General features: G+C 38.5%; 1 protein-coding gene across 1 annotated transcript in view; it reads right to left on the reverse strand.

Moving 5' to 3' along the window:
* Window positions 1-513: 513 nt before the first annotated feature.
* LOC117291404 (calcium-activated potassium channel subunit alpha-1-like) overlaps window positions 514-16,999 on the reverse strand; it is a 28,352-nt gene continuing 11,866 nt past the window's right edge. The window contains exons 2-8 of the mRNA XM_033773058.1: window positions 12,132-12,193; window positions 5,780-5,873; window positions 4,866-4,977; window positions 3,549-3,700; window positions 2,893-3,063; window positions 1,573-1,664; window positions 514-628 (exon numbers count right to left, since the gene is read on the reverse strand). Of these exons, the coding sequence (XP_033628949.1) occupies window positions 514-628; window positions 1,573-1,664; window positions 2,893-3,063; window positions 3,549-3,700; window positions 4,866-4,977; window positions 5,780-5,873; window positions 12,132-12,193 (798 nt within the window). The remainder of the gene's footprint in view (window positions 629-1,572; window positions 1,665-2,892; window positions 3,064-3,548; window positions 3,701-4,865; window positions 4,978-5,779; window positions 5,874-12,131; window positions 12,194-16,999) is intronic.

A 16,999-nucleotide genomic window follows, 5' to 3' on the forward strand; every position in this document is an offset into this window, starting at 1 on the left:
GCTGAGAAACGTAACAAGGAGGTCAGGAGAGCGTCGTCTAATTCTTTTTTTTTTGTCGTTTAGGCCAAGATTGTGAATGTAACTACTTTTGAAGATTTGGTGAGATTTGGAATTTATGAGGGATTGAGGAAGATTATTCCATAGTTTCGGTGTTCTTGGAAAAAGAGATTGTTCGTAGATGGTAGGTGAGATTTGAACCGTAGTCCTTTAATATTTCATTGTGTACCTCTTTCTCAAAAACTACGTTACTTCAGATGGAGCAGTTTCTCGCAATGTTTCATTCTATCAACTGCTCTCCATTTCTTGTCACAAAGTAGGCTTTTTTTGCCAACAATCATTTGAGTAATTGCCAATTAGTGTCCAGTGCCTTTAAGAGAAATTAAACCTGCTGCTGAAACACCAGACACGATCGTGCAGTACTTACTCCCCCACACTCCATAACCACTCTTTGAATTTCCTACTTTGGAAACGGCTCGACGGCTATACCCAATTATAGATTAATAGATGGTTTACTTACGTGTCCAGCAGTACGATGTGAACATTGACGACATCTCTGTCGACATGAAGGAAATCTTTCAGGAAGTTGGAGACGCTATCGTAGGTGATGTGACCACAGACTACAATGTGCCTGAAAGCAAGAGGAAAGGACATTTAATGTATAGGAAGATGTTGCATGAATTGAATGAGCTCACCGGTGATGAGTTACACGAACTTTGGTTAATGAATAAAGTAATAATGAATTCATGAAATAGCCAGTTTACCTTTGTATTAAGGGGCACGTTGCCTTTGGATTTGTCGCGTTGTGCTTAAAAATGTTTGTTTTCAAATGAATAGGGTTGCTAAACTATTATGGATTTGGGCAAGCACGGTGGTCTAGTGGTAAGACATCTGCATGTTTTTCTTTAAATGAATGTTAATGTTTAAAAGAAATTTAAAAGTAGAACATAACGATTTCATATAAATATCATTTGAAACTCTTATTTGTAGTTTCACTATAGAACGCAGTCCGCTATTTTGTAAAACCAATTATTTGACTCCACAAAATGGCATACCGTATTTCCACCAGATGTATTTCAAGAGGGCAAACTTTGGTGTTTTAACCACTATTCATTAATTACAAAACACTGTAGGAGTTTTAGTGCATGAACAAAAATGATAAGAAGCGATATTAAGAAGCGATTCCAAACAGCAAAATGTTGAGCTTCGGAAACAAAAGGACCCTTCGTTTCCTTTGCAGGAGGGGGAGGGGTTGAGACCTGTTACAATTTGTTTTTCTGTACACCAAAATTGCCACAGTCGTATTGCTTTTCAGTGCTTTTTTTCTTTTACTCTTGAGGATGGCAATTCTTTACTGCAGACAAAAAAATGCAGCAAGTTTATACTTCCTGCGAATGACAATGTAGTAAGAATTTTCACGTCTCACATTCGAACTATGTTCAACTCTTGTGAAACATTCCATGTGACTTCAAAATTCGAATTTGCAGGAAGTATGAACCGGGCTTACCACACCAAAGCGAGATGGCTGCCTTCATCATAAAGTCCTATACCGCCTGATTTATTTGACCTACTTACTTCTTCCCCTTGACGGGTTCGTAGACACCGGAGTACTTGCTCCCTTGTCCCACGATTTCAACAATTTCAGGCAGAGCGCTGGCGAAGATAGCCTAGGGAAATCAAAGATTGATTGATGCATTAAGGGATCAGGAGTACTTAGATAGGACCGACCGAGTGGGACACTACGGGTTTTTCCTTTTTCTTATTTGGATGAAGAAGAAACAAAAGTTGCCGTAACAAGACAGATTGTTGTATATAAAGATGCTTCTTCGATTGAAGTTTATTTACTGTTATTCTTTTAGTGTAATCCTGATGTTAAATTTGCATCAGGGAGCAAGAATTATTCTTTATGTTCTACCTACGTTATATGTAGAAGAGACAAAAGTAATATGACAGATTGTTGTATGTACAAATGCTTCTTAGATTGAGCTTTATTGACTGTATTCTTTAGTGTAATCATGATGTTAAATTTGCATCAGGGAACAAGGATAATGTTTTACTCGTGCACCAATGTGAGTTAAGCACCGTGTACTCAGAAAGTTCCCAGAGACATGTGAACAACAGTGCTCAACTCTAAACTCTCTCGGTAAAGATCATGGTACATTCTAATTTTGGATTCGGGGAATTGTATTGCTGAAAATAAAAAATTACATTTCATCAACCGATGTCATTGAACAAGTTACAATACAGAAATGGAATAATTTTAATGAAAAAGGCATTTAAATAATTATTTGAGTTAGCATAACAAATATATATGTTTGTTTACAATGTAAACGCCAGTCAGAGTAGGCCAATCATATTTTGATTAGCCTCATCAGTAATCTGCGGCAATAAATTAGCCTACTTTAGATTTAGACTGAAACGTACAGCATCAATTGGAATGTTTCTAACTGTCAGTTATAGAAAGTCTATACAAACGATTAGTGTTCCCCATTACTACAAATGGAGTCACATTAGCTGGCTTGAGTTTGACAGAGGTTACAATGGACACCAAGTTAAAATCAAGGGATAGTGACGAAGATGTCGGGTGACGAAGATGTCGGGTGACGAAGATGTCGGGTGACGAAGATGACGGGTGATGAAGATGTCTTGTAAAGACAATATTTCGTAATGAAAATGTCCCACGACGAAGATGTCACGTGGTAAAGATGTCACGTGGTAAAGATGTCATGTGGTAAAGATGTCATGTGGTAAAGATGTCATGTAACAAAGATGTCATGTGGCGAGGACGTCACATGACGAAGATTTCACAAGAGGAAGATGTCGTGTGACGAAAATGTAACATGACAAAGATTTCACGTGACATTTTTATTTCCCATCCTCTCTTCAAAGACTTACCAAGACTCCAAGAATGAAGAAGACGATGAAGACAGTCCCGCACGTCGTCTTGGGTGTGATCTCACCATAGCCCACTGTAGACATGGTCACAACGAGCATGTAGATACAATCACCATACGTCAAGTGCTGACTGTTGGTAAACTCAATCCAAGGATCACCAGAATTCTCCACCTGGGAAGGGTAAAGGAAATTTACATTACAACAACAAAAATTGGGTTGGAAGAGTTTTTTTGACAGGTTTTAAACAAGGAATGGTGTTTTAGCACTTACAAACTAAACATGACAAAATACAAAAGCTTCGTAGTAACAACTAAATTAGATGCAATAAAGGGGACAAGCCGAGTTTTTATGCCAACAAATTGAGATGTCGCCCAACTCACAAGGCTAGACGCAAGGTGAGGGCAATTACACTTAACTGATTTGGGTTTCACAGTTCGTAAGGATGTAGGCATGGGTATCATCCACTATAGGAGCACGGTTGGTAGAGCAGGATGCACTGCATTCCCAACTTTACGAACCAATTATGTGTCTTGCTCAAGGGCACAAAGTGTCGTGACCGGGGACTCGAACCCTCTCTGTAGACAGCACCAGAGCCTGGGTCCGGTGAACTAGACCGCTCGGCCACGACACACCTGCCTACCAGTGAAGACCCTTACCAAGTGAAAGATGCCTGCCGAGGTCAACCAAGCACCAGCTACGATGGTCAGCAAGCTTGTGAGTTTAATCCCATTGCTGGTCCGCAACACTTTAATCAGCTGTAGAATCTCAGGTAACTGCATTAGGATCATTATTCTCAGACACCGAAGACCTGAAAAAAAAAAAAATAATAATAATAATAATACAAATAATAATAATAGTAATAATAATAATAATAATAATGAAATTTAACTTCTTTCACATTAGGCACTCTCGCAAAAGAAATCACAATCTATGTATGTAATGAATTAAGGTGAATGTGCCATTATAGACCCATACTCAATTTGTCGTCGAAATTACAAGAGAAAAATGAAAGAAAACACACCCTAGTTGCACAAATCTGTGCGCTTTCAGATGCATTAACCCTGAAGTCTTTTAAAGACACTGGACACTATTGGTAATAGTCAAAGACCAGTCTTCTCACTTGATGTATCTCAACATATGCATAAAAAACAAACCTGTGAAAATTTGACCTCAATTGGTCGTCGAAGTTGCGAGATAATAATGGAAGAAAAAACACCCTTGTTGCAGAACTCTATGTGCATTCAGATTCATTCAAAGGCTTCAGGCCTAAAGTCTTTTAATATTAATTAAGAAATTACATATTTTTCAAAAAACATGTTACTTCAGAGGGAGCCGTTTCTCACAATGTTTTATACTATCAACAGTTTTCCATTGCTTGTTACCAAGTAAGTTTTTAATGTTAACAATTATTTTGAGTAATTACCAATAGTGTCCAGTGCCTTTAATAGAGCCAAATTGTGCAGTTTACAAATATTTTGATATTTTATGCAAGATTGCAAACTACCATTGGAAATTATACACAAACCAAACACTACACATCGAGAGGGGGGGGACATTGTAGATATTTTGGTCATCAGAGTCTTTCAGAGTAAAGTAATGATCTTGCTTCATGTCAGTGTCGGATTTCATAGGATCGGGCGTTGATGTAGACCTGGCAATGTATTGGCACTATATTCCTATCTGGGTGTAATGCGCAAATGTATTTGATAAATTTTGACTGCAGTCCAGATTTGGGGTGAGTTGTTGAAAGACCTGGCCCAATTTCAAAAGAGCTGCTTTAAGGAGAAAATACAACTTTATCATGAGAATAGACCTGTTATCATGGTGCAGCCATCTTGTTTTATTACCATTCAAATCAAAGTAACCAAACTGAGGCTGGAAGGAGAATTAGTCTGGTTCCTGTTTGTACAATGATTATTAGCATCCATTACTGTTGTTAGATACAGTGAACACGACCAAGATGGAATACTTACCCAGCCACGTTCTTGACATTGCCAACGACACGAATGTCGGTGGAATGGTGAAGCAATCCACCAGTGTATTAACAGACAGCCAGAACCAAAACTTGTCATTCCAGCTGATGAACTGTAAATCATTGAAGAAACAAGAACACTACAATCACCTGGATCTCTCAAAAATTAATCTATGACACTACTTGAAAGGTCTCCAAAATGAAAATCAAATATGAGTTTTCATAATATATCAAAAAATAAACCATAAGGAAAACTGACTGTAATTTATTTTTTTCAATTTGGGTTTAACAATTTTTTTTGACTAGGTCATTCTACTTCCGTTTCTCATGTTGTTTTGTTGTTACTTTCGGTGTGCTACCTGGGCTCAATTTCATAGAGCTGCTTAAGCAGACAATATTGCTTTACACATTTCTGCTATTATACAGAAATGAGCAGGACACCAGTCACAAAGTTAGTTTGGCTGGTAACCTTATTCCGGTAAGCAATGTTCTCGTATGTGCTTAGCTACTTGTTGTGCTTAAGGAGCTCTATGAAATTGTCCCTGACTTATAACTTAAAAGTTTTTCACTGACGATTTTAAAATATTGAATTTTGATCTCGCGAGATCAAAGGTGTAATTTTTTTTGCTCATAAGAAAAAAACATTTCAGAAAAAAATATCTGAAGGGGAGTTATTCACTATGACCATTTTAAAACCAAAAGTCAAGTATAAATCTCAAACCATTTATTATGTTCAATCTTACCAATATTCTGCGGTGCGCAGGCAAATCTGCGCCCATTTTTCATTCTTGCCAATGTTTTGTGGCGCGCACTCTTTAAAGTTGTGATTACTTTCCGCAAACGGATTTAAGAATTTGTGTCACGGTGGGGGGACTTCACTGGAAATAATTGTTGATTAGTTTGGTCAAAACTCACCCTCAGTATAAGGACAGCAAGAAAGAAGAAATTGAAGATATTGTCGATGAAAAACAGAAGATCTCCTTTAAATTTGATACAGCGTTCAATGGGCCTGTGGATGACAGAAAAAAAACGTGCGTTTAAAGTCAGAACATCAAATTTAGTATAAGAGATGTTAAATTTGCATCGGGGATAAAGAATATAATTGTTTGGGTTTTTACCCATACACCGATGTGTGTTAGCACTGTATACTCAGTACTTTCCCAAGTCCTGTGAAAAAAATATCACAGGCATGTTTATACTCGGGTGGGATTCAAACCCACGACCCTTGCAATTCTAGAGCAGTGTCTTACCAACTAGACTACTGAGGTTGCCCGGTAGCTAAAGGCAGTTCGAATCCTAAGCACATTTAGTGTGTTTTCTCTTGCATTTGATTTATCATTTGTTAAGCACCAATGAACTCATGCTAAAAGAGGAGCTCTAATGTCAAATTATGGTTGTTGATGTAATTTTCCACCAATGCCCCCTGTACTCCTGTGGCTGAAACAGGGTTACCCCCCCCCCCCCCTTCACACCGTAATGATGTAGGCATGGGTATCATCCACTAGGAGCTAGGATGGTAGAGCAAATATTGGACATAATATAAGTAATTATTGGACATTCTAGGATGTTGGCAAAATTCGCTCTGCAAGGGTATCAACAAATACAATCGATTTGTTTTACGGACAACTAAAGTGCCTCACAAAACTGAATGCGAACTTTGAGTCCCTCTTTACAGGAAAGGGTAGTTTTGATTTATACGTTGTAAATATTTTCTCTCCAAACCAATTTTGTCTTAAATTTATAATAGTGTAATTTTTTTTAATGTTTAATGTTTTTATCTTTTCCTGTAATTCGACCTATGGTCACTATGGGAATTGTTAAATAAACCAATAATGAATGAAAATATATGAACGAATGGTAAAGGTAAACAAACAACAAATTGGCAAACATGCACATAAAGGCATTATCGAGCTTTAAAATTATCACATATCGGGGGGAGGGGAGATAATAAAAACTTATACGCCTCTTCAATATAACAATCTCACTAATATTTTTAATATTTCTAGTGAGGAGAGAGCAAGCACAACGTCAAGGGAATTCTACGAATGCCATTAATCTCCCGACTAATTAATTATCCCAGTGTGTAAATCTCATAATAGCTAATTGGAATTAACCTAATTAAGACGAATTAATTTACATATGGGTTCAACGAGCCATAGTGACTTACAGATTGGGAATGTTTTAATTAGCAGCGATTTTGATTAAGTTCTTAAAGACACTGGACCAGTTTTTCTCACTTGGTGTATACAACGCATAAAATAACAAACCTGTGAACATTTGAGCTCGATTGGTCGTCGGAGGTGCGAGATAACTATGAAAGAAAAAACACCCTTGTCACATGAAGTTGTGTGCTTTCAGATGCTTAATTTCGAGACCTCAAAATCTAAATCTGAGGTCTCGACATCAAATTCGTGGAAAATGACTTCTTTCTCGAAAACTATGTTACTTCAGAGGGAGCCGTTTCTCACAATGTTATATGCCATCAACAGCTCTCCATTGCTTGCTTCCAAGAAAGTTGTTATGCTAACAATTATTTTGAGTAATAACCAACAGTGTCCACTGCCTTTAAGATCTTAAACTGAAAGGTGAAGGAGACAGTCAAATGAACTGAAGGAAATTGTCTTTGTGCCTATTGTTGGTTCTACTTTTGATTTGGTTGTTCTGGATGTTAGGACTAAACCCACTTAAGCCAAGTAGATGAATGGTTACATAATGGTTAATTGAAGAACAATGGTGAGTATAGGGGCAGTCTGTATAAACCATTAGGGTTTGTGTGAAAGGGGTTGTATACTAGATGGAAGTTTGCATTGGGGATAACGAGTATTAATTTTGGTTTTACCCATATACACCGATGTGTGGTTAGCACTGTATACTCAGTACTTTCCCGAGCTCTGTGGAAAACAAAATCACAGGTATATTACTCGTGGGATTCGAACCCACGACCTTTGCAATTCTAGAGCAGTGTCTTACCAACTGGACTACCGAGAATGTATACGTTTGGTTTTTAAGAACTCACAATTTGTTTCAATAATAAACCATAGAATTAACCTGTGAACATCTCAGTACAGGTTATATGATTCGAACCTACGACCTTTGCAATTCAAGGGCAGTGTCCTACCAACTGGACCACCGAGATATATATACATAGTTTTTTGAGAAAGAAGTAATGTCTCACTAAAAATTATTTTAGTGTATTAAGAGACCTCAGCTGAGGTCTCGAACTCAAGGCATCTGAAAGCACAACATTTGTGCGACAAGGGTATTTTTTCTTTCAATATTCTCTCGCAACTCCGACGACCGATTGAGTCCAAATTTTCACAGGTTTTTATATTTTATGCATGTTGGGATGCACCAAGTGAGAATACCGGTCTTTGACAATTACCAAACGTGTCCAGTGTCTTTAAGCGTAGGCCTATGACTTCATAGCTAGAGCTATGGCATCGTTTTAAAATCCAATTAAACTAAAATGTGTTTGCTAACCACACATGTCCCGCATGTTTTACAATCCGCTAACTGATTTTAAATGACCTCACATCGCGTGGTCAGTTTCGGGGTTTGTACAGAAGAATGTAATTAAATCTAAAATAGCAATTAGGTCAATCCGTATCTTAATGGATTAATGAGTGCAATTCGTTTTGACGATGCTTAATTGCTTCAGTTCTGGCCACAGCTATTTGGGAATACAGCATGCATCCTGGCATGTGTGTAATGCACGAGTCGCAGCAATCCATAATCAGAGCCTATACAATTTATCAATCAATTTACAAAACAGGGCGATGAAGAGTTATTCTCTACCCAGGTAACACTGTATAGACTTGTGGACAAGTCGTTAAAATGTCTGTCTCGGTGATAGCGTTCCGACTCGACTCTCCGTGATTCCCGTGACACTGGCGATATTCTCGCGAGACTGCTCCCCCACGAGAAATTGCTCTCACGCTGTGCAGGACCACATAGCCATTTTCGAAACACTGCTTTGGCTCCAGAGTCGGCTCAGGCTCTAGGCTCCAGGCTCTAGCTTGGCCCCGCTGTTGTTTTGACAACTGAGCTTGTTTTGCGTACGCGCTCAGGGCTTCAGACGAGAGAACAGAGCCTGGAGCCGAATCCAAAGCCGAAGCCGTGGTTTCGAAAAGGGCCGTAGAGTAGTCAGCAGCCAACAGCCTTCGCGCGAAAGCAGTGTTCTCGCGAGAGCAGTATTCGATCGCGGAGACCTTTCACCGCGACAAACCATCAAACGACTTGTACACAAGTCTAGTAACACTTGGGCATGGTCACCCCGTACGAACGGCTTGTCCACAAGTCTAGCAACGCTGGGGCATTGCATCCCTGTATGACGTCATAAAGTGACTTGAGCTGACATGACACCTAATATAAGTGACCAATGAGTGACCTGGAAAATCACTCTCTCCCCTGATCCACTCCGTCTTCGCTCAAACACTCGCCCGTGACGTAGGTTAGGTCCATCAGCCACACGAGTCGTTGCATGCATGGGATTAATCTTATGGGGCTTCTTCATTATTTCTACAGTATGCGTGGATGAATTCGCCTCCAATATATATTGTTTTCGCGAAACATGAACCCTTCTCCTGCGCGCCATTTTCTTTTTACAGCGAATTTAGCATAGCAGGTTCTCGGAAGTAACTGCCTCTATGATATTACTTTTCATACAGTCTATGCTTTTGAAGGTCCTCTTTATTTATGTGAATCTACCACAATCAGCCGGATATGTAGACTGTGGGACTATGACGGATAGGTACGATCAAGGTCATGTATTGAGAAATGACGTCAAAGACTATTAGCATATGGCTACAAGGCACTGGACACTATTGAGTTACTCAAAATAACTATTATCATAAAACCATACTTGGTATAACGAGTTATATGAAAAGGTTGATGGTAGAAAACATTCTTAGAAACAGCTCCCTCTGAAGTGACGTAGTTTCTTGAGAAAGAAGTAACTTCCCACGAATTTGATTTCGAGACTTCAGAATTAGAATTTGAATTAGATCTCCTCTGGTTGCACATACTGTATTCCACGAGTGTGCAGTCAATGGCTCAATCAGTTGGCTATTCGATACGGGTGTCTCCATCAATTTGAGGTTCGAATATGAAAAAAGTGAACAATTCATCTTCCATACACTCTAGTAAGGTTTAAGTTGCTATTTATAGACTGATCATCTGACGTCACACTTCGAGGCTCGTCGGCAAGATCCTGACGGTCATGTGGTACAATAAGTACCGTTCATCTTTATTTCATTTCGCAGGCTGTCGTACTATACGTGAACGTTTTAAAACACATCAGTATATGGTAGACGTGACTGTATATGCTTTTGATATCACTGGTTCTGTTAAACTCCAACCTCGTTCCCAGACGTGATAGATTTCACCGCGCCATTTTTTCCCTACATGCCTTGCTCGCTTAAACCCCTGGATATGGAAAATTTAAATGTGCTATATGCTATAACACATTCAAATAAGCAATAAATGATCGTACATATTCATTATTCAATGACGAGAGATATCGATACGGCGCGCTGCCCATGGTAGCGAGGCTGGTTAAACTCATTTTATCCTTATTGTTAATATCTTTAGGGGACCAGTCTAGGTTTGCTGTAACACCATAAGCCTACACCATGCACTTCCCAAAAGAACACTTTGGCTTTTACATCCAGGTTTATTGTTTGTATATAAAAAAACTTTGAGGGCTTTAAAAAAATTGTATGTGGGATAAAGCCTCGAGGCATGGTTCGTCACTGGTAATCCGCAGACCGTATGGTTCTTTGGTTATATCATGGAGCTATATCAATTCAGCAACCAACACAAATATGGACGCTTACAATACTTCAAATACTCGTATAGGCATAATGTTGCGTTAAAAAGAATTAACAACTATAATCGTTATTTTGTTAGCCAATTCATTCATCCCATGGGTGCTATGTTTGTTATTCATCATAGTGAAACACATTCGTCAAAATTGGGCGAGAAATGCATGAAAAATGACCCATATCCTTCTTTTTGCAATTATCAATTTGTCAACTTTGCACACTTTTTCCCATTGACCTTGACATTTTTTTTTCTGGTGCCGTATTTTGAAGAATTGTGTTGGCTATTATTAAGGTTGAATGACATTATACCTTTAATAGCTCGACTTCCACGGGTTATTGCACACAGTGCCTTATTCTATAATAGTAATAATACGGTCACATGGTGAGCTGACTATATAGGAAATACCTAGACTTGACTCAAGTCCCAATCCCGTGAGAGTCCTTTTGTTTTTTCAGTCCCATTGCCTAACGTCAGAAAACTTCCCCAACCTGTGTCACGCTCCCATTTTGTACACATCTCCCCATGTGGGGAGATTTTTCGATAACAACCCCGTCGAGTCCCATTCTCGGGACCACAATTAGCTACATTTTGACGGCGGATATGCTTGGGGACCTCTAACACGAGAAAGGGACTTGAATCAAGTCTATAAGACAGACGTGGCTGGCTCTAGCCGTGCGTGAATTGACTTGGACTGATGATCATGTCTGAACGGCTCATGTGGATTCAGCAACTGTGTGTGATAATCAAACAGACTGTCGGCAACCCCCATCTGTTCGTGATTCTTATATTATGAGGATGGGTTGAAACGTACATACGTCACTTGTACAGGTGCTACTGTATGACATGGAGCTGTAGCCAAGAGCTGGGTGTATACCCATTATAATTCTGCCTTTGAAATGTTAGTGTTGGGTTTTTTCGAAAGGTCTTTGTAAAACACCTAATCTGGATAGGTCTTAGACTGGTCCCCGGTCCTTGTAGGCAATGCCAGTGACAGGTAATGACTGTATATTGTATACATGTACGTCGGACTTAACTGAGAATCTCCAAAACCATAAAGGTCATGTGAAACTGTGCGAGGTCAAAATTGATTATGGACGTGTGCTCAACGGCAGATAGAGCCTCAAAGTGTGATTCCGCCTCCCAAAGAGCTTGACCCATTTCTGGGTCAGCAGACTCATCCCCATGTCAACCCGTGGCACATTTCTTGGTCAGCTTGGCACATTTCTGTGTCAGCTTGACCCATTTTGGGGTCAGGCTGACCAAGAAAGTGGTTAAAGATGGGATTTTCTTCAGATTCTGCACCACTTCGACCCATCTGGATCACGTTCACACAGATACCGGGTCATACTGATCCAGAAAAGGGTCAGGATCAACGTGACCCCATACCTGGAAGTTTGAAGTGTATAGTGTATTAAAGAAAGACAGTCAAACAATGATAACTTACTTGCTTGTGTCCATGACGTATATTGCATAGGATGCCATGCTGACAGAGAAGTACGTTATTAACTGTAAAGATAATCAAACAAAATATTATATAAGAATTTGTTTGATGAATGAAAATACAACATTGAAGCAAGTTTTATCTGTATTAAAACATATCATATTCTGATATATCTAGTGTGCCATCGGCGTAATCGGACATGTCTATTTGATTTATTTTAATGTATTTATTTATTAATGTATTTATTTGTCGTATTTTTGTTAAAATTTATTTGTGTTTAGGAGGCAAGCGAGGGCGAAGGCATAACCGGGATTTGAATGTGTTTATGTTGTTGAACTAATCATGTTTGCAATATTCACCTGACTCACACAACGTTGTTTGTTGTTTTAATGTACAATGACTGGGCACACAATGACTCTGTCTGCAACTATTTTGTTATCTATATACGCAATCTTCTATATAATACCTCTAAACCCTACCATCAAGAATCTAAATTTTAATTTAAGCATCATGTTTACATGCTTTTACAACACGCGGGTCTGTTGAAATGATGATTAAAACGAAAACAAGATTAAAAGAAAATAACGGGAAAACCCACCCATGTTTTCGCACGTTTTGCCGTGTCATGACATGTGTTTAAAATAAATCCGTAATTCTCGATATCGAGAATTGATAATTGTTTTAATGTTTTCTCAAAAAGTAAAGCATTTCATGGAATAACATTTCAAGAGAAGTCTTTCACCATTATCTTCTGTAAACCCTGTAAGTTATTTGTAAATATGTGAACTTTTTTTTTCTGTTCCGAAAGTGTATATTGGCTTTAATACTTTCATGAACATTACCATGATTATTAATGAGGCAGTTATGACCTTCCTGTTCTTTCCAAATGTGAAAACCATTCAATGCAGTTATGGTAAATGATTCCATAGGAACTGTTTCTCAGCTACAGTGAATGACATTAGAAGTGCACCATCTGGATGTTTCATGCATAGTTTATCACTGACATTCTGTATAGGTTATGAACCAAGCATAGTGCTTAAAGGCATAAATCATTGTTAGCATCAAAACTTACTGGTAGCGATCAATGGAGAGCTATTAATAGTATAACACATTGTGAGAAACGGCTCCCTCAGACGTAACGTAGTTTTTGAGAAAGAAGTAGTTTCTCACTAAAATATTTGAATTAAATTCGATAACTCCGGTGAGGTCTCGAATTGTGCGACAATTGTGTTTTTTTCTTCCATTATTCTCTCGCAGCATCGACGACCAATTGAGTTCAAGTTTGCACAGGTTTGTTATTTTATGCATGTTGAATTACACCGAGTGAGAAGACTGGTCTTTGACAAAATGCCGAGGGTGTCCAGTGCCTTTAAAGAGTTAACAAACATCTTGTAATCATGACTATTATAAAGGGAGAAAAATCCGCCGTCTTGCCACAGCCGTATCCATAGATGTGAGTGAAACCGAAATTCCACACATTATGTCAATTAATAATAACCAATTAACTTGTTCGATTGATTTGCATTTTCAGAATGAATATTTACAAGTAACTGTTGTAATATCGTCCATTGAAAGCTGAACACATTTTTTATTAGATATGTATCAGCTGTCCCATTTTCCATTAAGTTCTCAACCAATTTTTTTCCAATTTGATTTGCATTTCAAAATAAATTAAAGTAAAGTGTAAAATATCCCATCCTTTGAAAATCGACAATATTGTTTTTATGTGTCTGAGTTAACCTGCACCTTTAAACTGCTTTAAGTCCATACTTTGAAGATGAAGTCACACGTTGGGTCAGGGAGTTTGATTTATTTTACCATGACATTTTTCAGATCGAAATGTGAAGACGCCAACAAATTTCACCACGACGAAACAAAAATATGTCATTCAGCTGCTCAGTGAAGATAGATATAGGGCCTATACGACTCGAAAGAGGCCACAATGTGCTAACACACACACGACTGAATTAAAAAGAAGGTTAAATGCAAGCCATATCTTATTACAGTATCATCTTATTGGAAGCTAACCACTTGAGTTAACCGTCTGGTAAAATGAAGAGGATTTGATGTTTACATCGAGGTGTCGTCTTCTTTCCTATATTCACCGCTGTATCAATGACCCACGGTAAAACTTCAGGCGGTCTTTTTTAAAGCACCAAGTTTGTGAATATATTCGAATGGTTGTGGTTAAAACAAACTGGGAGGGATAACATTTCATGGAGTTGATAAATTAACGTTAGAAATGGTCGGTGTATATTTCGATCAATGTATATCATTATACAAATTAATTTTTGTAATTTTTAGGGGACGGGTATGCACTGCACAAATTTTGTTAAAATTTACACCATTGACACATGAAGATACCCCAAAAAGATGAAGTGCCAGTCAGGCTTCTGAGTGGCACACTGAACACAGACTGACAAAATAATGAGACCGACAACATAGAGCTAGATAGCCCAGTTGGTATATAGAGCGCCGGCTCATTAAACCGGAGGTCGTTGGTTCCAATCCCGCTCTACTCAATTTTTCACGTTCAACTCCACATCATTTCCAATGAACCCAGCCAGTTTCCCTTGTGGTTTATTATTTACTATTTTTAAAACAACCGTATCGTAAACATTGTTCTCTAACGGTACTCTGGGTTTCTGATTTTTTTTCTCGAAGTTTAATATAAAGTCCCGAAATCACGAAGTACCTTGGAATGAAAGGGGTTGGTGATTGCACGCTAATTTTAACAGGGTATTTCAATTTACTCGTGACCAATGAAACGTGACATCCCTTGAGGGGCCGTATGCAATGAAGCGTTTCAAAAAAAACTTTGAAAGCAAGGAAAACATTAAAAGGAAAAGGTGTTTGGTAAACTCGCTCTTAAAAATTATGCCAATAAAAACGTTCGGTTAAAAGCCTTAAGCAGCTTTCGATGGTATTAAATCATTTTCAGAGACATTTCACTTTGAAGTAATATAGTTATGTGAAATGATATCAGTTTGTATGCCCTCACTCTAAGTGTTACTGAAGTAACGTTTCTCAGATTGAGTATTCCAAGTAGGGGACTATCACTTGCGTAGACATAATCGTTTGGGATTTTAAGCGATATAAAAAAAAAATTGACAAATTAATTTGTTTTAATGTTGATTGTATTGCATACAACTAACCTAGGATTAAAATAATAAAACGGTTCCTCCAAACCGAAGGCAAACTTTACCTCTAAAGAGTTTTGGATTTTGTTGAGTGGGTTCCTTGAGCAAAGCGGAAATGGAATAATAAAAAAATAATAAAAATAAAAAATACATGTGCGTTTCGTTTGTTTTGAAGGCCTTGGAATATATGTTTTGAAAAAGCTACTTGAACTGTGAAGATCCGTTTGTATTGTTGCAGGCATGCATTTTAAGTTGACAAAGATGCGATCCATTAATTCATGGTCAGTCAATCAACAACACGAAAAACCAACAGTTAAACAAACTGTGGTTTCGACTCCATATTGTCGATAACAGTTTTTGTTTTATGTGGGCCACAATGTCACTGTTAGCCAGCTATACTAAGCCTGGGCTTAGTTTGCTGATCATCAAACTGCTTCATCCAGCCAGGCCCGACCTATACGGTGCATAAAGATAGCTTAGTCTGTATAAAAACACGGTTAACACGTAAGCGGCCATTTTGTTACGTACATGCGATCCGGACAGTCTTGAAGCTGACTTTGCTTTCAAGTATTGTCCTAAAAGTGTCGGTTTTGTCACAAATGCTCAACACTCTTAGTGGCAGCACGTTTAAATAATACCATTTTAGTCATATTTTTATTTGAAGGAAAGTTTCGCTGCTCAAACTATAGACACATCAATAACACCACTGTGATTTCAAATCACAAACTGATGGAAGCGTCGAGACACTCACTACATCTCCTCGCTATTATGTTTTATATCTATGTATACAAATCACAAATGACGAGTTTTCCGTGATGCCCCTTAGCAAGGGAGGTTAAAAAAAGAACTGGCACTGTTTCAGTTCACTGGCCGTTAATTAACGAGGTGTTAGGAATATAGTCTTCTGATGATTGCTAAAGAAATAGGCAACTTGCCGGTCCAGCACCACACGAAGGATGACTGTTATTCAACGCAAAGGCTCGAGTCTCCTTGGGCAGTGTTGCCTACGACACAACGGGCTATCTACTGCAATAAAACAACCAGCGTGTTTGCAAGTCAAGGCCCAATTTCACAGAGCTGCTTAAAGACACTGGACAGTATTGGTAGTTGTCAAAGACCAGTCTTCTCTATCTCAACCTATGCATAAAATAACAAACCTGTGAAAGTTTGAGCTCAATCGGTCGTCGAAGTTGCGAGATTATTATGAAAGAAAAAACACCCTTGTCACACGAGGTTGTGTGCTTTCAGATGCTTGATTTCGAGACCTCATGCAAATTCTAAATCTGAGGCTCGAAATCAAATTCGTGGAAAATTACTTCTTTCTCGAAAAACACTCCACTTCAGAGGGAGCCGTTTCACACAATGTTTTATACTACCAACCTCTCTCCATTACTCGCTACCAAGAAGGTTTTATGCTAATAAATATTTTGAGTAATTACCAATAGTGTCCACTGCCTTTAAGCCCAAAAAGGAGCTCAGCACAACAAAAATGTGCTCCTGCTGATCGAAACGTCGAGTTGAAACCAACGGTTCTTTCTAGAACTACCCCCAACTCATTAAGAGATCGTTATTACATGGTGTTACCGCAAACTTTACTATAAAATTGTGCTTTACCAGAATGAGGCAACCAACCATGTCACCATGTATCCATGTACAATTTGTGACTGGTATCCTGATTTTGTTTTGCTTAGCATAATTCTCCGCTTAAGCAGCTCTATGAAGTTGGGCCCA

The sequence above is a fragment of the Asterias rubens genome, chromosome 6 (assembly GCF_902459465.1).
Source record: "Asterias rubens chromosome 6, eAstRub1.3, whole genome shotgun sequence".
Lineage (NCBI taxonomy): Eukaryota > Metazoa > Echinodermata > Asteroidea > Forcipulatida > Asteriidae > Asterias > Asterias rubens.